Source organism: Poecilia reticulata, chromosome 15 (genome assembly GCF_904066995.2).
Source record: "Poecilia reticulata chromosome 15, P_reticulata-male-v2, whole genome shotgun sequence".
NCBI classification, from domain to species: Eukaryota; Metazoa; Chordata; class Actinopteri; order Cyprinodontiformes; family Poeciliidae; genus Poecilia; species Poecilia reticulata.
The window spans coordinates 11,626,781-11,648,249 of record NC_088844.1 but is presented as its reverse complement, the minus strand read 5'-3'; the positions used below and the strand labels follow the sequence as shown (position 1 = coordinate 11,648,249).

General features: G+C 39.3%; 1 protein-coding gene across 6 annotated transcripts in view; it reads left to right on the top strand.

Annotated features, from left to right (window-relative positions):
* ccser2a (coiled-coil serine-rich protein 2a) overlaps window positions 1-21,469 on the top strand; it is a 61,394-nt gene that overhangs the window by 1,535 nt on the left and 38,390 nt on the right. For all 6 annotated transcript variants that reach the window (XR_535541.3, XM_008429216.3, XM_008429219.3 and 3 more), the window contains 2 exons: window positions 10,979-12,414; window positions 12,503-12,723. Coding sequence is in view for 5 of the 6 variants with exons in the window: in XM_008429216.3 (XP_008427438.1) it covers window positions 11,022-12,414; window positions 12,503-12,723 (1,614 nt within the window). In the remaining variant the exon portion in view is untranslated. The remainder of the gene's footprint in view (window positions 1-10,978; window positions 12,415-12,502; window positions 12,724-21,469) is intronic.

Genomic DNA, 21,469 nt, shown 5'->3' with positions numbered 1-21,469 from the left:
TTAAAAAGACCAGCCAAATTTCAGAATGCGCCTGTAACTTTTCTTTACTGTGTGTTTTCCCCCCACTCACAGTCCTCATGTCTGCTATGTGGACCACGTGTGAAATCACACACATCTCATTACTCTGTGCATTGCAGTCATTCCAAGACAGCATGGTGCCCAGGAGGGGCTCCCCTCGGGCTTATGGGAGGTTTAAATGTGCTTTCATCATGCTCAGAGGGGCCTTTTTTTTGCAGCCGGGACGTGTGAAGTCATTTGTTTTGACAGCGCCAGAAGTTCAACAAAGACGTAGACTCACCATATAGCAAGGTGGAGGTCAAGCAGCGTCCCAGACAATTGGCTACGTGCAAACATCCATTGCATTTTTACTTGCTCCATGCGTGTTCATGGCACTCTAATCTTAATTGGTGTTTAGATACGCACAGTCTCGACAAATGGCACATTTGATAGTGCAGAGGACATCCCTCTTTGCATGTTCGGTCATTTTGTTACATTTCATCTGCTGCGGTGTTGTCGACTTGAGCCACTTGACTTTGACTTTTCTTTTATCCTCCTTGCCCTCCCCAGCCACTGCATGTGGCCCATCATTAGAGCTATACTTAGCCACGCTTATCAGCGATGTCTTTCACTCGGTAAGCCCACAGATGTTTAAAGCCTTGGAATAGCTCACTACACTCAGAGTGAACCACAGACACAAGGTCTGAAACTGACAGACATTTGAAACAAGTGCATTCTGCAAAGATTAGGAAATTCCCTTCTAATAATAATAATAATAATAATAAAAAAAATTCACGTAACAGATGGCCAATGTTTTACACTGAAACTGTTTGACAAAGTGAAGCGAGGGCTTAGGTTTTACATTTACAGTCATCTCCGAAGAGTAAATGTTTTTAGGTAATACATGGTTTTAGAATAAAACATGTTCTGTAGGTTAAGTCAACATAAATGTGTGTCATTCTGTTACATACTTATGAGCTTTATTATTATGTCCCAACATTGCCTCATCTTGCCGTTCTCTTAGCATCAAGCATGATAAGCTCTCTTTCGTTTCTTTGGCTTGGAGGGGAACCCTTAGAGGTTTGTATCTTTAAGTCTTATTGTGTAATCCTTGAAAGCTTTGCGTCATGTGATATGGTCTTTACATCCACCAGGTCACAAACTGAACAAGAACAAAAGACTGTGGGTTCTGTTACGAGACAGAAAGATTGCTGCGTGTTTATCTGAACCCTGCTGAGTCATTCCAAGTCAAAATAGGGGATTTGCTTTAATGCGAAGCATCAGACGGAAATATCAGTGTTATGTTCCGATATGTTACTGAGTGACTCTTTTTCCTGCCATAAACTACTGCTCTAATTTCACATAATGTCTTAGCGCTGAGAATTAATCTCTTTATTCCAACTAGTATTTGTAGAATTCGTGTGTTGATTAAAATATATTTGAACAATTTTTGACCGTGCCGCCGTAGTTTTGAAGGTATCGCTTGGCTGTGATTTTAAAGGACACAAAGTGCAGCAACATTTGATAATATTCCTGTTATCAAGGGCAAAAACAAAAATTCTTCTCAGCCACGAGAACCTGCGTCATTTTGATATTCAAATAATGCGTTTGCATGTAAAATGAACTACAACTTCAACTTTCAGTGGTGCCTAATTGATTCTAATGTTTTGTTTGAATTGTTCTTTAAACAACAAATAGAAGGTACATCAAAATTGCTACACTTTTCGATACCATTCATTCCACTTTAATGATCTCTGACATAGTAGTTTTGATGCTAAAATAACAAAATAAAAATGTATTAGTAGGATGGGTCTTGATATCGCGCTCGCTCTCCTTCAGCCAGAAACCGTTGGCATCCAAAGAAAAATAGTTGCAGCTGTGAAACGTGTTTGGTATGAAATGTCATCCGTAGATTTAGTGGAAAACAAAGAGCCACAGGAAAATGGAACCAAAAGAAAGTTGGCCTAATTGTATTGTATTCTATTTACTCACACAGGATATGTCTGCTGTGGATCTCACACAAAGTACTGCTCAAAGTGTTATTTTTATTGACTTTGCTAAGTCTGGTTTTATTGGAAACACTGCGTCTTGTAAATATGGGAGAACGGAGAAAGTAGAATAAAAAAAAAAACACAGCAAGCAAGAGAGCGGTCATTTTTATTCTTTTTGACAGATTCTGGGATTTTGCATCCCAAGGTAATGATACAGTCATAGGTTAAGATATAAAAGTAAGTGCTTTTAAAACATTGGAGTTATGAGTTATAAAACAAATGCCTACAAAAAGTTTCATGTAGTGACTAAAACAACTGCAAAAGCAGATTGTCATTCAAATGCTATGAAAAATTACTACTAGATTACTACTTGATGTAAAACCAAGGTCCGCCTTAAAAAATATGAGTATTGTCTAAAAGTTCAATATTTCTTGCCAGCCATCTCAGAAACTCATATACATAGTGACATATTCCAATCCTTTGCCTTTTTTTGCAATTTTGAGGATTTTGGCTAGCAGATAACAAAACCACCAAATTAAGTGTCTCAGAAAAATAGAATGCTGTGAAAAAGATAACTATTGGAAACTCATTATGTGACACCCTAATCAGCTAATTAACTCAAAACACCTGCAAAGGTTTCCTGCCACTGTGGGTCAGGAGGCAACAATATCACGGGGAAGACTACTGACGTGTCATTGATCATCTCCACGAGGAGGTCACAAAAGGTCAGCGCTGGAGAAGCGGGCTTTTCAGAGTTCTGCATCCAAGCATATCAGAAAATTGAGAAAAAGGAAGAAGTGTGGCACGAAAAGATGAGATAAGATAAAGATAAGAAAGCACCATCATGTCTAAATTCAAAATGGAGTTGGTAAATCACTCTGTACTTATGAGAACATTGATTTAAATGGTTAGGACAAAGAAAGGGAAACATATTAAGCACATGAAACTGTTCCTGAGAACCATGCACAATTTCTGATAGGAGCTGCTCTGAGTCTCAGGCTTCAGACAAAAAGCTCTACGTTAAGCTCAATAAAAAACTGTTTCATTACAGAAAAGAATCCCTTTGATCGTTTGAATCGCATATTTTCCATTTTTTTCCCATTTCTGAGTCCCGCGCATTTTCCGCGTACCAGGAAGATCTTGATGTTTCACCCCTGAAGTCGACCCTGTTTATCATTTAATAACGGGTCACGCTTGGCATAGGGCGCACGGTAAAGTGTCTGTCTCTTTTGCACCTAAACACAAGGAGCTGAACTAATGGTGAGGCTGGGAGTCTCATGATGATGGCCTTGGGGGAGACTTGACATCTGAGCTGCTAATTAGATTTGCAGAAGGTCTGCCAAGACTTTCAGTTCTCATCATCACACCTCGGGAAGAGCTCAGGGGAGGACTTTTAAGGGATGAGTCAGGGCCGATTATGAAAACTTCTGAACTGCAGTGTGACTCATACCTGTGACCAGGTATAGCTGGGGCTTGACATTTTAAGGCAAGAGTCATACCACGTTCACACAAAAACAACAACTTTGCAGTGCTACTGTAGTTATGCAGATTCAAAACAGCTGATCTCGACTGAGTCATTTAGCTAAAGCGTTAAATGAAACTCTCAAGTCGTATCCATCCATCCATCCATCCATCCATCCATCCATCCATCCATCCATCCATCCATCCATCCATCCATCCATCCATCCATCCATCCATCCATCCATCCATCCATCCATCCATCCATCCATCCATCCATCCATCCATCCATCCATCCATCCATTCCCAGGCCAGCCGAGAGACATAGTCCCTCCAGCGGGTCCTGGGTCTTCCCTGAGGCCTCCTCCCGGTGGGACGTGCCCGAAACACCTCACCAGGGAGGCGTCCAGGAGGCATTGTGACCAGATGTCTGAGCCACCTCAACTGGCTCCTCTCGACATGGAGGAGCAGTGGCTCTACTCTGAGTCCCTCCCGGATGACCGAGCTTCTCACCCTATCTCTAAGGGAGAGCCCAGCCACCCTGCGGAGGAAACTCATTTCGACCGCTTGTATCCATGATCTCGTTCTTTTGGTCATGACCCAAAGCTCATGACCATAGATGAGGGTGGGAACGTAGATCGACTGGTAAATCACAAGTTCAGAAGGGAGGCCCAGACTGACAGTCGAATCCGTCACTCTAAATCCTTTTTTTTTTAACCTTTATTTTTGTGAAGGATATAGAAAGTGCTGCTTCAGACTGCTTGCTGTGATTTATGAAGGTAACTGACATCACAGACACAACCGAAGACCTTGAAAAGCTGGCACCACTCAAACAACTTCACTGCCTTGGCAGAAAATAGTTGACTGAGCGAAACCACTAAGCTGTTAACCGTGAAATGACGGGGGGCGAATTAAATTTACGCCGAATCTCTGTGAGAAGCACAATAAATAGTCTTTTTTTATGCTCAGCTGAGTGCTCGGCTGGATCCGTCTCCTTTATTACCCCCATTAGTGGTCTCGTGATATCGCAAAAAAAAAAAAAAAATTAAATTGCTGTGAATGTTGCCATTTGTTTGGGGTGAAGCACTTCTTCTCGGCTTTCTGAAATTTCAGTCCGCAAAATGATCAGTTTCGCGTTCCCGAATGATTTTGACGAATGTTTGCTCCGAGACGTTACCGTCTTGTTGCAGAACCTTGTTGCTCCTCAAAGGCACCCTCATCAAATATTAATGCGCTCATAAAAGCTCGGCGCTCTCCGCCCACTCGCTCACCCCTCCATCACGAGCTTCACAGCTGACGTTACGTTTGTACACATGTGGGGATTGAGGCTGGCAGCAGGCAGCTCAGCATCTGAAGTCTCTTCCTTTTACCTGTGCTCTACTTTTTCACCTCGGTGCAACATTAGTTTCTGTAGTAGATGCAGAGTGATTAGCTTCCTGTTTGATTTTGTCACAAAAATGATTGGACAAGTCATCAGAAGTCCACTGACTCAAGGTAATATCTCCAAAACTACCATTTCTGGGATATGTTTTGGGTATTTAGAAAAGTGAAATGGTATATATTTTTTGTATTTTCACAAGGTGCTGCTGTTTTACTCTTTGCGCAGTTCCATGATAATAAAACCCTGTAATGTATCCCTGACGGAGCAGGTTGCCACACCTTAGCACTTTCTCTCCTCCTCTCTGTTCATTGTGTCCACTGTGGGCTCTCTGTCATTTGATCTACCACTCTCTGAATACGGCATTACAGAAGCATTTATGCTGTCTCGTTGGGTTTGCATCAGGGCGGCTCCATTCAACTCTGCTTTACTTAGTGCACATTTGTCCAGCATCTTCCCTGTCTCATTCTATTAGCCTGTTCTAATGGCACCCTGATAATCTCCTCCAGGAGAGAGCCATGCCTCACCACTGCCCTGCCCAGACTGGCCTAGTTTTTGCCTTACTGCCTCATTTGGCTTCCTGAGAGCAGGAGGTTGCATTTCAGTTTGGTTTGGTTTTGATATGAAGTCATTTATGTCGTGTTGCATTTGCTATAAATTGTCCCCAGTGTCAGATTAGAGTCTTTGGGACAAAAAAAAAAGCACTTGATTTACCTGTTTTTATCTTTAAGGTCCTTCTACTGTGGCTTGCTAACACACTCGGTACATTACTTTCTGGACTAACTAAATTGACAGTCATACATGTTCTTAATGCAACAGGGTTTTAACCTTTGGTCTTTTCTGTTGTTCTCCACTTACCTTTGTATTTTACTCACCCACCATGCTATTTTCTATTATCGTAGCTCCCTAAGTCACTCACCTATTTCAGTTTTTTTTGTGTTATTCATTTTCAAGCCTTGTTTATTGTGTTTTTTGGAAGTAATTCTGTGACTGTGAGCTGAAAACTGCTTTACTCAGAAAATGACCACTTCAACGCTGCCAAAATGGGGGGCGGGGGGGAATCCCACTGTTCAGGCTTTCAATGAGATTAAGGAATTGTTCAGATTTCTTTTCTTAAACAGTAATCTGTATAGGTTTAAAATGTGGTGTTGCTTTTTGCTGCTTTCGACAACTTTGTTTTAATTGTAGATCAAATTAAAACTTTAAGCCACAAAAATAAAAATCTTATTTCAGTTTCACTGTCCATTTAACTAAAATTTAACTTGGCTCTTTTCTTGACAGGAAACATCTTATATTCAAATTAGTGGCATTTTCAGGAAAGTGGAGGACATTTACGTAATGCTTCCACCAACTTATATTTGCTGGAGCAAAATAATTAAGTGTTTGATTGTGCTTTTCTGTTCTCTTTTGCATTTGTGGGCACTGTGTTGCTCCTAAGCGACAGCTTAAACTCAAATGTATTTTGGATTACTTCACTTTTATAGTTGGATATACTCTTGTCTATAACCAGCCAAATTATGGAAAAAAAAAAAAAATATATATATATATATATATGTATATATATATATATATATATATAAATTCCACCCTTGATGATGAGAAAGTATTTGCCCCTTTGCAGATATCTGTTGTTTTATCTTCTTTGTCACCCATTGTTTTGCAGGCAACGCAAATCTGAGTGACAAATAGAAAATGATGCTCAAGTTGTGAAGCAGTGAAACGTCCCCAGATAATTGCAGCACCCCCACTATGTTTGACTGCCATTGCTCAGTGACTCCCTGTAGTTTGCTGGAGTCACAGAGGCTCAGAAGTGGCTTAGTAACTATTTCCACGCTGATGGATGTCAGAAGCTTTGTTTTTCATTTGTCCTCAAATTTTATTTTATTTTTTTAGCTGACAGCATGCTGTGGTGCTTTTCACAGTGTTTTAAGTGACTTTGCGTCGTTCAACAGGTTCTATATAAGCGATTCCTTGTTTCTGTAGGTCTGGCAGTAATCAGGCCTGTCTGGCCATTGAAATTGCTAAAAAAAAAAAAAAAAAGTGGTTAATTACAACTTAATGACTTACTAGGAAAAGGGATAATTCTTTTTTTTTTTTATAGGCCAGGTTGTTTTGAATTGCTTTATTATCTTTGCCTGGCAGTAAAATGTGTTTGTTGATCTGAAACAATAAAGTTTCTGATCAAAAGCAAAAACTGAAGATCTGCGAGAAGGAAATACTTTTTCACATCACTTCAGGTTTAGTTCAAATTCTTCAGCCGTCTTCAACTTCTCTAAGTTTGACCTTCTGCAGTAATTCTAAGACGTGCTTATACAGGCCTTAAATTGATTGCAATTTTCTTCTAATTTGTGACCTACTGCAGAGACAAAAGTTCAAGAGATTGAGTCACTGCATTGATGGCCAATAAACCATATGCTTTAAAAGTAAGATGTTAATTGGTTTTGGCTGCTAAATACTTATAATCCTATTCTACTATCAGTTTTTACTCCGACAATGTAGAAATCTTGATTTGGATTTCGATTAGCGGACACTAAAATAAACGTGCACACGGTTTTATCAACACTGAGATTCACACAGCAACCAGCTTAATGATTTTAACCATAAGATTTGATTTTTCTGCAGCGTGCTGCTTGTTCTTTTTATGAAAATAAAATGGCAACATCTGCGAACATCTGACAAGTAAGATGTGGAGGACACGCTCCAGAAAAGTCATTAATATACATTTTTTACAGTTTGAATAATAATAATAAAATACAAGAAAGATGCTTGTGTGCATACCGCTCATCTGAAACTTCACAGGGAGCCGGCAGTCGCATGTAGAGACGAATTGACTATCTGGGTGGGAGAAACGGCAAGAATAGGGATTTGCTGTGTCTTGTGAAGCACCTTCATTCATGCGTAGCCCCAGTGACCCAATAAATCATGGCCCTCAGGCTTTTGCATCCCATCTGCATCCATCCTGGGCGTCCACGGTTTGTGAGAATGTGCAGATCAATTGTGAAAGCGCTCCCTAAAGGGAAGTACGCCACTGTGCTGTTGCAGGTCTGAGTTTCTGGCTTCTCTGCTCTTTTTGCTGGGTATCTTTCCTGCCAGCTGTCTGCCGAGTAGAAAAATGAAGTGAGGCCAAAATCCTTACTGCCAGACGAAAATAAAGCTGCTTTCCTGGTATAGCAGCGAGTAAGAAGAGATGTCATCTCACCTTACGGTACATTTCACAAACTGTGCTCGCTGCTGAGGTGCTGAGCTTCAGGTCTTACAGGAGACCTCTCTGAGGGAAACGACTGTCCAGAGTCTTGTCTCTCTGCTTCTCACCGGCACTCTACTTTCAAATATCTTTTTGTCCATACCTTCTTTTTTTCCCCCCTCTTTTCACTGAGTTGATGGTGCATGCCTTTCTAGTTTACCTTGAAGGAGAAGCTCTGTTCAAAGAATATAAGAAATACAAGTTTTGTGTTGCCGTTTATGGTTTTCTGCGTGGAATTGCACTTTTTTTTTTTTTTTTTTACTTTTTTCCCTACCATCCCTGCATCAGTTCCAGCTCATCTATGTGAACCACCATCTGTACAGAATAAACTGACCCAGATCTTAGTTGTGATGTGCTTTACTTTTGAAATGTATTACAGAGATAGTCTTTGCTGTTGTGGCAGTAGTTTTTTTTTTTTTTTTTCTTGCATTTTCTGACGATGTTGTAAACATGGGTGTTTTGCAGGCAAAGTAGTTGGTTTTAGTAAAGCTTTTGGATGTTTTCATTCAGGGGGAGGGGCAGAAGGGCAGAGAGCTTTTCTGAGTGTATGAGGGTTAGACAGATGGCCTGTTCTGTTTACTCCTTTATATTTCAGTCAGTTATGATCTTGTTTATTCGGTTGCCCATGGACACTGATGACATATTTGTATCACTTTTGGAATCGGGCATATCTTATCAAAGCACATAAAAATAAGGGAATAAGGGTGAAGTTGTAACATAGGAGTAGACTGAAACAGTTTGGAGTTGTGTTTTTCAGGAACACTGAAAGAAGTCAACTTGCTTTGTTAAAATTCAGTTTTATAAACATTATTGTTAATACTCTGCCTTTGGAAATTTGAAGAGTATTGGTTTTTTTTTTGTATGAAATTCTTATGGTATTTTAACTTCAGATGAAAATACCACAGTTTCATAGTGTTGAAATATTTACACAAACCTTTGAAGCCGCTTTAAATTTACAACGGGAGCACAACAATCACTCCTGTCTTTTCTAAAACGTTCTATCTGGTTGATTGTAACGACTCTTATCCATATCAATTTGTTTGCTTTGATGCCGAAACTTGAGCAAAAATATAGAATGAAAATAGCAGCAACTGGAAGTGGTTATTGCACAGAATAATATCCAGAAATGCACATAGGCCAGACAACTGCTTTTCTATTCTAGGTCAGCGATTAAAACTACATTGTGACTCAGAACGAAGCTGCTGTACAAATATTTGAAAAAGCACTAAATAAAAGCATCAGCACTATAATATTTGCTTCATTATTATTATTTTTGTGGGCGGAAGCAGCGACGACCCTGATAAATGAGTGTTTACCGAAGCAATGTGTGCAACACTGCTCTGCCGCTTTGGATCTGAATGGAACTTGAAAGGTTCTGGGGCCACTGATGGTTATGAAAGGCCCCAATCTTCCCATTAAACACAGACCTAGTCACTAACCTCTCCTCAGGGGCGAAGAGGCTTTAGTAACCCAGTCTATCCATGTTGACCTGATTTGGTTTGTGTCAGTGTGTGTTTTTGTGTTTATACCCCATGAGTGTGTGCATGAAACAGATTAGGACGGTGGGTGAGTGGGTCTCTTTGACTGCCGACACGTGTGTCTCTCAGTGAAGATGTAGGGCACTGGGAGTTGTTATCTTTTTTTTTCCAGAGTGAGAGACCCACATTGCTCTGCACATCCATCTCCCATCCCCCATCGTTTTAAAAATCTGATTGAATCATTTCTTCAGCAACTTAAGTTTTTTTCCAAGAGATTTACTCTGAAAGGATTAACTGCTTGCCTCTCTGTGGACATCCACCAACAATAGGTTATTTTTCTGGTGTAGGCAAACAGCTCCTAGTGCACAGTTTACAGTCACTGCTTTGCCCAGTCATGCAGATGGTTTACTTTCTGCTAACCAAAGCAGCCATCTGGAGATGAGCAACTTTTTTGAATTCACAATATTCCAGGACTGGCCAGATGGATGGAACATGCAGGTGCACAGTGAACACATGTACACTTGTCACATGGTTGATTGGAAATGAACAAGTCTAAATGAGTTTGAGGAAACAGCCTTGTGTTTTCCCTTCGTTGGCTTCACATAATGCAGATCCTCCATTCGCTATTCACTGCATCCTGGCCGTCGTCCCAGCATCCCCTTGTCTCTCAGGGACGCTGTATCTGTTTCCCCCAATTTGTTACTTAGCCAGGTCTTATAGCTGCAAATGTGCCAAAACCTGGGCCCAACTACAGGTTGCATTAGTCTGAAATAATAAAATTCATGATAATAATAATAATCATTGTAGTGAAAAGGAAAAGTAATTCATTTCTTTTCTGTTCCTGGACTAACTGGAGTACCAAGTCATTTGTCAACTTGGCAGTAGTCAGACAAGACATTTTTTTTCGCCCGTCTGCTTTGATGTTGATTTGTATTCATAATGCTGTTTATGGTGTCAATAGATTTACTTATTTAACGACAGAAGAGACAACAGAAAAGTAAAAGATTAATAGTATTTTTTTTTGTTGTTGTTGAAGATAATGAAATGAGAATGGATCAATAAATATTCAAATCTAAAGAAAAATCTGCTCATATATTTGAAATGTATTTTTCCTTACCACTTATGATATTCCAATGCATATTTTGTTATTTACACGTTCAATGTTTTTTGGGCTGTAATGTTCTCTTCCATTGTAAAAATAGCTAAAAATGTGACTAGCAGCAACAGCGAAACATTGAATCTGATGATGAAATGCCCTCAGCGTCTGGCTCTGAATATCTGATTGGACAAAAAACAGAGAGTTTCTGTACTGATGCTGATGTTGGATTGAAATGGTTTGATTTCTTCTAGAAGAAAAAAAACAAGAAACTATGACACTGCTTATCAGTATGCTGTGTCACTCTCAATTTTTCTTTTTCTGCTCTCTTCACAGGTATGCATATTCATAAATTCTTAAGTGCCTTCTTCAAAATCTAATGGAAGAAAAATTGTTAACTGGGCCTGCCATGGTGTCCAGGCTGCCAAAGTTTGGTGGGCGCCCCTCAGGCGGTGGGAATAGTCCTGTGTGCAATGGCTCCACACAGTCACCTACATCTGTGCAGGATGGCAAGACTAATTCACATGGAACACGCTCAAATGGTCTGATCCGGCCCGCTCCACCGTACCTGAAATGGAAGAAAGACGATGGTATGAACTCTTCTAGCCCCACCACACTTATGATTCCATGGGATGGAAATGAAGAGAAGGCACAACACCATGTGCCCTCATTACCTGAGGTGAAAAGTAACTCTCAATCAACACCTAAGATGCGTAGGTCAGGTACTTTGATGGTGGCTACCTCCAGCCCAAAAACTGTTCCCAAGCAACTGATGAAGATAAACCCCAAAGTGACAAAAGTTGGTCAAAGCCAACTGAATGGGCTTTCTAAAGTAACCTATAATACTTATGGCATTCCTGCTCGAACTGGGTCGGAGTCGCGCCTTGTGCGGCCAATGTTGGGCACCAGCTCCCCAAGAAGCAATTCTCAGGATAGCCTATCACAATCCAGAGACAACCGGAAGATCTTGACGTTGGACCACATGGTGCGTTCAAACAGCTTCACTCACTTCAAGCAGATTCCCTCCCCCAACTGTGAGCCGATGACACGGTCCTTCTCCTTTAATCGGGCTGTGGAGTTGGCCAAACCCCTGGCCAACACTCAACTTCGGCCTCCTCGCAGTAGTTTCCTCAAGCCACCACGGATCAGCAACGGAAGATTCTGTTTAGGACTAAGCAGTAACCTTGGAGATTCAGGTTTTCAGTACAGCAAAAGCCTTCCAACTGACTCCTCGTTGCCCAACCCATCTTACCCTGCCATGCCCACCACTCCACAAGGTTTGAGGAAACCTCAGCTTCCTAATTCTGTTCTCACAAAGTCACTGACAAACAGTGTGGGATCTTTAGGTTACAGATCGGGTTCAACCACACAGGGTAAACAACAGACATCTTCGTTTCCACACCAGCCCAAAGAGGGTGTTAGATCTTCTGTCTTATCTGACTCTGGTGAACTTCTGAGGATATCTAAAAGGTCTGAGCCAACCGATGAAGATGGGAAAGCAGATTCATCCAGTTACAGTGGTGGAAGCTCTGGAGTTGAAAATGGCACTCATGGCCAGAGCTCTGTCCAGATGGCTACCGAGACCCTGGAGGACATGTCCTTATCTTCTGCCTCATCGCTGGAAAGAAGTGACACCAGTGAAGAGATTCTAGATGATTGTGACTCTGCAGGAGATGTTTTTAGTGATGGAGACATTCCTGCCAGCACTACTCAAACCATCTTGCGGAGGTCTTCCAATGACAACACAGGCTGGGAGCCTGTAGGTCTGACAGGTACAATACAAACCAAGAAAATGATTTTGTTTTCTTTTTATTTTAGATTTGACATGACGTATTGCCTGTGTTTAATTGCTTTTTATAGAAAATAAAGAAGAAAGCCCGATGCAGAAATTGCAAGAATCTACGCAGGATTCGTTGGTGTTGTCTCCTGTGCAGAGTGACGCTCCTCAGGGTTCATCGGTGGAGCTGTCTCCCTCCAATAGCTCTGGTGGGACCTACATGTGGGATGAAGAGGGTCTCGAGCCTCTTGGGGAGCTCAAGTCTCCACTAGCAAGTTATGAGGATTCTGAGATCAACAGCATGGTGAGGCCCATAATTCCCAGTGTATTGATTTTAATATTGTGTAGACTTTTTAAAAAATCTTTAATAATTAATCTTGACTCTTATGTCATAAACGGTTATTTACAAAAAAAAGAAATTGATTTCCTTCTGTGTTCGCATTTCCTATCCTCAAGCAAAAAGAGTTTCTGAGGACACAAGGTCTTTTTTTAGAAAAGCTGTTTGTGGTGAACATGTGCTGACTAGAAGTCTTGATGTGATCAACTTTGCCTATTTGTATTAGAAACATCAACAGGGGATCGGCTTTTATTGCTTTTTCCAACATCTGTCTTCTTTTTTGACCAAACTCTGTTTTCATTAAACGTCACATGTGCGCTTCAAAATCGGAAAAACCGAAGGGTATCTGAGAATGCCTAAGCAAAAAATGTTTGGGGAGAATCTGACACCTTGCAGTGCTTTAGAAAATATGTGGTCTGCTATTTAATTAATGTCAGCTTATTAACACCTACTTGTACTGCTACATGTTAGGTCAGGACAAAGTACTTTCAGTGACAATACACATTGTTTACAGTATGTTTTTTTTTTGTTTTTTTAACCACCACATAGCACAATAAATAACATTAGAATAACTAAGCTTGTTTACAAAAAATACATTTTGGTTAATGGTTGTCATTCATTGAAGTTAATGGAGGTGGGTAGAGTAGCCAGAAATTGTAAAAATATATATATATATATCACTCAAGTAGTAGTGAATTTGTATGGTGTCGTAGAGCTACCCCTAGAAATACTTTTCAAAAAATTACTCAAGTAAATGTAACTAGTTACACTCTTCCTATGGTATGTTTTTATTTTACTCTAAAAAAAGAAAGTGAAAGGACATTTTACGTTTTTATCATTTAGTTTAATCTTTTGTGCACTAAAATTGCAAAGACTTGAATAAAAAACCTGATATGAGTTTAGTTTAATATGTGTTCTACTTAAAACATATTAATTGACTCTGTAAACTTACGTAAATACCATAATCTTCATGTCAAAGTATTTAAATGAATCCATAGAGCCTTGAATTTCCAAGGTCTGTAGGATCATGTTTCAATTCAGCATGAAAGTTCGGTTTTCATTAGTCGATTATGCATTAATTATGTTGTGCATTTATATTTCACATCTTAAACCTTTTTCAGTAATGCTGTTTTACTGTGCAGAAGTCCATTAATCCATTTAGAGGTAATTTACATCAATTATGTAAAAAGTAATGGGACAAAAAAATAGCGAAGAAGAGCAAATTGGCATGATTCTCTGCTGCAGGTTTTCACCGGTGTTTTGATGCCAAGGCCGCAAAACACCGGAAGCTAACGCTAATCTGCTTTTCTGGCCTTACTTTTTCTCTCTGTATACCCGTACCAGGGCATCTGATCTTGGTAATGAATAAAGAGCTTTAGAAAACAAGCTGGAATTTAAATTATGTAATAGGCTTTGGGGCGTTAAATATGTTCATATTATGATTTTGGAAGAACTCCTCTGGACAAATAGTGGAGTTTATCCCAAAACATTAGACTTATAGTGACTGGAAAAACCACAAGGGTACGATGTGTTTGAAACGTTTTCGTGAACTGTCTGTTTTTGCTTAATTTTGTCGTTAGTGCAAGCACACATGGGTTTGGCATGTGTTTACGATTAGGCAGTCGCGCAGCATGCCGTAAGAAGTTGGTGTGTTCTTATGTGTAGATCTGTTGAAGTGTGTTCATAGCTGGGGGTAAAACAAAGAGCTTGTTTGCTGTCCAAGCTTAATGAAGAGAGTTTCTAAGAAAACAACTGCTGTATTTTGCCACCTTGAACTCTAAACTAATCTAATCTCTCCAGATAAAACTATACAGCACAAATGTTTTCATAATGTCTCAATTAAGGCATTAGTAGGCACTTAGTAGAGGGCTTTAATTGGTCTATAAAAAGCACATTATACTGATTACATCACTCAGAAGAACTGCAGCGTTGGAAAAGAACTGTTCGTTGTTTAAATGTGAGCAAACAAACCCAAAAGAGAAGAATCATGTGGTGGAAAACAAAATTTCCTCAACGCCTCTTCCTTCTCACTTCCATCTTATGTTTACCAGTATAGGTCAGCAAAATAAAATATTAAGAAAAAAATCTTAAAATTTTTTAAACGCACACTCTTCGTGAACAGATATAATTGAGAGACGCCTTGAGGAAATTGTGCTCAGCAACAAAATAGCCTTCCTGATATCTGGCGTTGTTTTATTTTTTATTTGTGTATTATTGATGTACGTAAAATTTCTGGTTTGAAGAAAGCAAAAATCTCTACAAAGGTTTCTCTCTGATTATTATGTCACTTAGCAAAACTAGATGCTTTCACTAATGTTAACTGAGCTAAAACAGAAAAAGTTTACTTTTGTTTAATATCGTAATAAAGGAAAATATGGTTGTGGTTTTTTTGGGGTTTTTTTTTAAACCCACAATTTTAGTATTCAGACAATAAGTCTCACATTGAGCTGAGTATGTAGGCCATTCCTACATCAGTGGTAATGTTCATTTTCCACCCTTTGGTGGTGCCATGTGATCTAACATCCAATAAATCAGCGGAGAACTCATTTAAAGCACTAATGTGCTTTTGGTAGCTTTCTTCCCTTTGGAGTGACGAAGGAACACGGTTCTCACTTTGGGGTACTGAAGGTCTGATGAGTGAGTGGAAGCTGAGAGGTGAAAAAGAAGTGAAGGGGGTAAAATAGGAAAAAGGGCAGAAGCAGAAAGAGAGCAGATGTAGTGGCTGATTGCTGATGTGTGAAGATTGGCTCTATGGGGAATCTGCCTGTGAGATATTTAACCAAGCTATTTGATTAGAGGAAATGAATCCACTTACTGTAATTGGATGCACTGAGCTCCTCTTATCCCCACCCTTTTTGCCATTTTCTCTCCATCTGTTTGAATCTAACCCCTCATCATTCCCTTGTTCTCTTGAGTAAATAGTTGCTTGCAAGGAGCTAAAGAAAGCAGCAAATGTAACTCTGTACCAAACCAGTGTTTTGTGTCACAAACAAGCCTTTGGTTCTTGGAGATTCAAGAAGCATGATATTATGGTTTCATAACTTGTTTGAGGCGAATGCATTTACAAATGCGTCTCTTGGCAGATTCTTGCTTCGTGTTTACGACTCCAAAAAGATCTTGGTAAAAGGAGGAGCAGGTTGGTAAATAACGTTTATATATGTGAAAATTGTTATTTTCACATATATAAATTATTTCTTGCAACACAGAGTGAGTCAGAGATATACCTCCTCATTTTTTTGCTGTGGTCACGTCGCCAAACTGCAGTGGCTTGTTCAGCCCACTTGGAGGCGCTGTGCATCCTTAAAACACAATATGAGCGCGCTTCAAAGCTTTTCTGTTTTCCGGTTTGTGTCTGCCATCCCTTTTTTTTTTGTGTTGATTTGTGACCGTATCTGCATTCATATAGCTTTTTTTTGCAAAATTAAGGAGTGGGCTACCAGAGCTCATAATGAGATTCCCATGATGTGCCAGGCAGAGGAGCACAATACCAGCTTTGAAAAGTAGCAGCTGAAACTGAAAGCTACATCTCACAATTTCTGAGTGTTTTTTTTCTTTCTTTCTTTTCAATCCTCAGCTCAGTGTATCAATAGCATCTGCAAGCCTGGACAGATGTTAAAGTTAAGCTTTTAAGATATATTTTAACGTAGTGAGATTTCTAGTTTTGATTTGAAGTAAACAAGGTAAGCACAAAAAAGTAATATGCCAGTAGATATTTTCAAAAGATGCCTTGAACGATTAAGCTTTTACTGGCCAATGCAAGTTTTCTGTTTTCTTTAAGATCTGACCTGCTGATTCTGATTTTTTTTTCTAACTAAAAAAAAACATCAAATAATAAGAGCTGCAGGTTCTTTATCAGAGAGAGTAGCTTTGAATTACATCTGGAATTACAAGATTATCACCGTTTGTGCATCGGTACATGTGTCCGACACGTCTAATCTAACTGATTTTTACCACCATTTTTTTATCAACTACCAAAAGAGTGCACAACAGAAAATTATTTTACTGGATCCCTTCTATGACTGAAAATACGGGGAATCTTGTGTTTGGTGAATTCAGCATAAACTAAACAAAAAATAATAATAAAACAACTATCCAACCTGCAGATTAACAATCAGATCCCATTAAAAGAAAATATGGAGATATTTTTTTCTTGCGTTTGCTATATTTTCTGCTGTTTATTTACTTCTGGTTTCAAAGTTAATGATTTTCCTATTATTGTATCGTAATACATTGTAATGTTAGTGTTTGTGTATAAAAATGTCATCCATTTTCTACCATTCTGCTGCCATCTTGGCTTCTTTTGCCTTCAAATACATTTTGTTTGCCTGGGAATTTCTTTGCTCTGTCTCTTTCATCTTTTCTACCCTTCTAACAGCTGGCTAAAAAAAACAAAAAACAAAACAAAGCAAAAGACGTACTTTGGTTGTGTAATACTCCGGCTTCTTACTGTGCCTTTTCTCAAAGCTTCAGAAATGCTCGAGCTTTTGTCTTATGCCTATTTTGTTTTTTCCCACCGTTAGGCTTTTGTAGCCCCAGGTTGAGACACGTTAAGTCATTAGTGTTTAAATGAATTAAGTTCTTTAGTCGTTTTGTCCACAGAATGCTCAGTCTTTATTGAACGTGCTTCCAGAGTGCGAGCTTCGCCGTTTCATTGATGAGGCTTGGAGCTCGTCTGCCTCTGTTTGTGTTCTTAAATGACAGAAGCAGCTATTTAAGAGAAACTTTGGCGTTTTTATGTTCCTCCGCCCTTCATCACCACCACAATGTTCCTTTAAATGGCCATTTCTTGGCCTAATGTGAAGAAGCGGAATGGCAATAACGACAAATTGCAAAGATGAACACAAAACCACTTTTCAACATCAAAGCCAAGTGGCTTAAACTAAATCAATATATATTGATGATAAATTTCTCTGTCATTGCTGTGGCTGGCCATAATGTTTTCCAGTTTCCAGTATAAGAGTGCAGAGAGTGCTTTACCTTGCTGCAAAATATAGTATTGGGGAAAATAAACGAAACATGATTACTTTGGGTGATGGATGTACACCAGCCAGCTGCAGTCATAGATGTGTAGCCGCTAATAAGGGAGGTTTATAGCTGTCATATCGTTACAGTGTCATGGTCAATCAAATCAGTTCCACAAGTAACTCGGTGAATTAATTTGGTTTGATACACACATTAATAAGCATTAATTAATAAACGGGTCATTTGTTTAAGAAATGTTATTCGGAATGTGAAAGATATAATAATTTATTCCAAATTGTTAACCGTTTACTTCTGTTGACAACTTAATTCGGCCGGAGTCTGTGTTTGAGAGCCACAGCACCTTGGGACGACATCAGAGATCTGGTCCCTTTTCTAGATAAAATTAAGTTTTGCATTTCTTTTTGAATTCAAGACTTCAGCACCTGGAGGATAAGCTAAGATGTATGGAAATTAAGTTGGTTTCCGTAAGCGGTGATCATTGGCAAAAGTACAAATACCTGCTTTAATCATCATAGCTAAATGACCAGCAAATTATTAACCATAACAAGCAAAATGAACAAAAAGCAAACAAATTATAGCACTATCGACATGTTTTCACTTGTATAATTGAAACACTGAAGTAAAATTACATCAGGATAATATCCTAGTAAACTGAGACGGACGAGAAACTTTCGCACTTTACCGACCACTGACTTTGGTGTCTTTTCTCTAAATCTGTTTGCAAAAAAGAGAAAGCTGCAAATGACGTGCCTGTATTTTAAATCACGTTCTATAGCTGGAGATGTACTTTAATACACAGTTTTGATACATACAGCGAAGGGGAGCTGGGAGAAAAAAAAATTGAGGCCTAGACAAGCATTTTCACATAGCGTAGCTATTACTGAAATTGTAACCATTTGGGCACATCATTGCGCCGTATTTCTTTCTCCCTTCTACCTTATTCAACATGCAGCAGTCTCATTACATTTCATGCCTGCTACTCTTCTGTATGTACACTTTCCAGCATCGTTGTCCCCTTTTGTCAGTGTTGCTGATTTTTGGCGAGGCTTGTGTGCCTGACATCAACTTGGAACACAAGTTAAAATCACTTTCCAGATTACAGCCAAATGTAACGTGATTGGAAGATGAAACCATGGATTTATCTACTACATTTAAATGCCGTCTGTAATTTGTCATCAAATTTTCAAGTGTTCTCGTTCCATACATTACACCATGAATAAAACTGCACAAAGTATTTTGCGGTTTGCATACATGTTGGACAACAAATATCGCAAATCAAATCATCTTGGAGCGATAAAACGATGTGTAAACAGCTGAGACACCTCGATTGTTTGCTGTGCCTCTTAACAGCTTCCCGTTCTGGCACATTTCATTTTGTTATCTAAAGGTCAGTCTGTTCCTGACTAAAATTGTGTTTTTTTTTTTTTTTATCACAGCCGTACATATGTGGCGGTTCGGTACACAACGCAACATATATACAGTGCTTTCACTGTGCCACAACAGCGTCTTGTTATTCTGTCAGCAAAACAAAAGAAAATGTGAAAGATAGATAAATCATGAAAAAAAAAACACACAGCTGAATCAATGGTTTTCTAACTCTATTTTATTCCTTGCTGCAGCTGCCATCATTCATTTAACAGTTTGGCTCAGTGTGCTTCCTCTGCATCGCCTGTGTCTGTCCCCGAATGTTTGCCTGCGCGCCGCAGAAAGAAAAGCATTTAACCAAAAGAAATGTGATTTAAAAAAAACAACAACAAAAAAAACTCCCAATATCCAAATGCTATCTACAGATTATCATATAAGTGTCTTATATTCTTTTTGTCTGTACTTGCCTGAGCCTTGTTTCTATTATTTTTTTCCAACTCTATAGTCAAACTCATGCATTGCCAGTGATCAGCGGTTCAGGCTGCATTTTGAAATTGCGTAGATAAGTAACAGTAGCTGTTACATCTATTAAAACAAATACAACATATTGAGCTGCAGCTTTCCCTCCTATAACGAACAGCCGTTGTTTCGTTGTTTATAACAGGGGTCTTCAACTTCAGGCCTCGATGGTCAGTGTCCTACAACTTTTAGATGCGTCTCTGCTTCAACACACCGGAGTCAAATAACGAGGTCATTAGCAGGACTCTGGAGAACCTGACTGCCCAATTCTGAGGAGGAGATTCAGCCATTCGCATCATGTGTGTTGGACCAGGAACTTATCTGAAAGTTGCAGTCAACCGGCCCCTGAGGCCTGGATCTGAGGACCTCTAGTCTATAATATCAATTCTTTGTCTCTCAACACTTTGTTCTAGTTTGACCTTTGCTTTGCACTATTGCTGCTCTCGTACCTATGCAATTTGGACAAAAGGTGCTAATCAGAGAAAGCTGTCTAGCTTCTAGCGTTGCTAATAAATTGTAGCGACTTTTACATCCTTATGGATTAGGGTGAGGTTTTGTCACACCCACAATTGATTTCCTGATTGTGTGCGCCCACCCACGGCTGCGTTCAGGATTCCTACACATTTTTCATTTAAAAAAATCTATCTTTTTTTTTTTTTTTACTCTAATATCCTGATTGTTTCCCTCCCCCCTGCATTTTACAATAATTCTGGAAGAAGTAATCACTTTGAATATGCTTGAATAATAGATGAGTATTATTATTTTTTAGATTTCACAAATAATGAAGCGGGCCGGATGTTGAAATGAGGTTCTGATTTCCAAAATTGAATCAGTTTAAAGGCTTTTACTGTTGGACTCGTCAAATAAGGATTTGGTTCTTTTCATCTCCTCCTCTTCTAAATTAATAGTGCATAAACCAGCACATTGCAGTATGATATTCAGTAAAAACTATGCATATCTGAGTGGAATGGGGTGTTTCAGGTGTGCTAAAAAAATAGTTTGACTCAGAATCTGTGCGGTAAAATCTGGTCGTGGACACAAACACGGAGAGGTCTGCCAAGACCTTAAATCAAGTGCGATGGAGCAGGAAAATATCTTTTGCATTGAAGAAAATGGATTTGGAGGACCAGCTAAGAGAAACGGCTCGACATAGTTTTCACGCGTGATAAAGTATTGGAAAATGTTCATGCTCTGGTTCTTATTTATAGCCCTCAGTAGGAAATTTCTCAAACAACCAGCGAGCATAGCGGATATGAAAACATTGCTGCTTATCTATCCATAAAATTTGACTGGATGTCTTCGATTGAAATGGCCCACCACTCTGTTGCTACAGCCGTGTCTTTATTCTCATGAAATAGCTGTTTTGTTCTGCATAATTGGTTTGGTAAGTGGCTTACAGGGACATGCGGAAAGGACTGGGGCAGATAATGCTCTCTTCACAAAGGCCACCAGTGACTCCAAAGACAGAGAAGAAAAGTTTTATACTTGTGAGACGGACGGACGGCTACCACATAAGACATCCATCATCTATGCTTTATGTTGCCCGTTCTCGCTCCCACTAAGAATAGCGAGTATTTTACATTGCGAGAATTGTGAATGCATGTCTGAGACTTCTTCAGAAAGTAATCGTTAATTAATTGTGAAATAGGCCTTTCCAGTGCCAGACCATAGAAAACAAGATTGAAATGTCTGAGAAACACTCAGTCAATATTTCTTTTGTGTGTGCATTGATTGATAGACACATAACCTCAGTTTAACTTGAGCTTTTTGGATGGGTTGAGAGCAGGATGCTTTTGTTTCCATTATTATGTTCCCCAAAATCTAGTTTAGCCTGTTGGGATGAAAA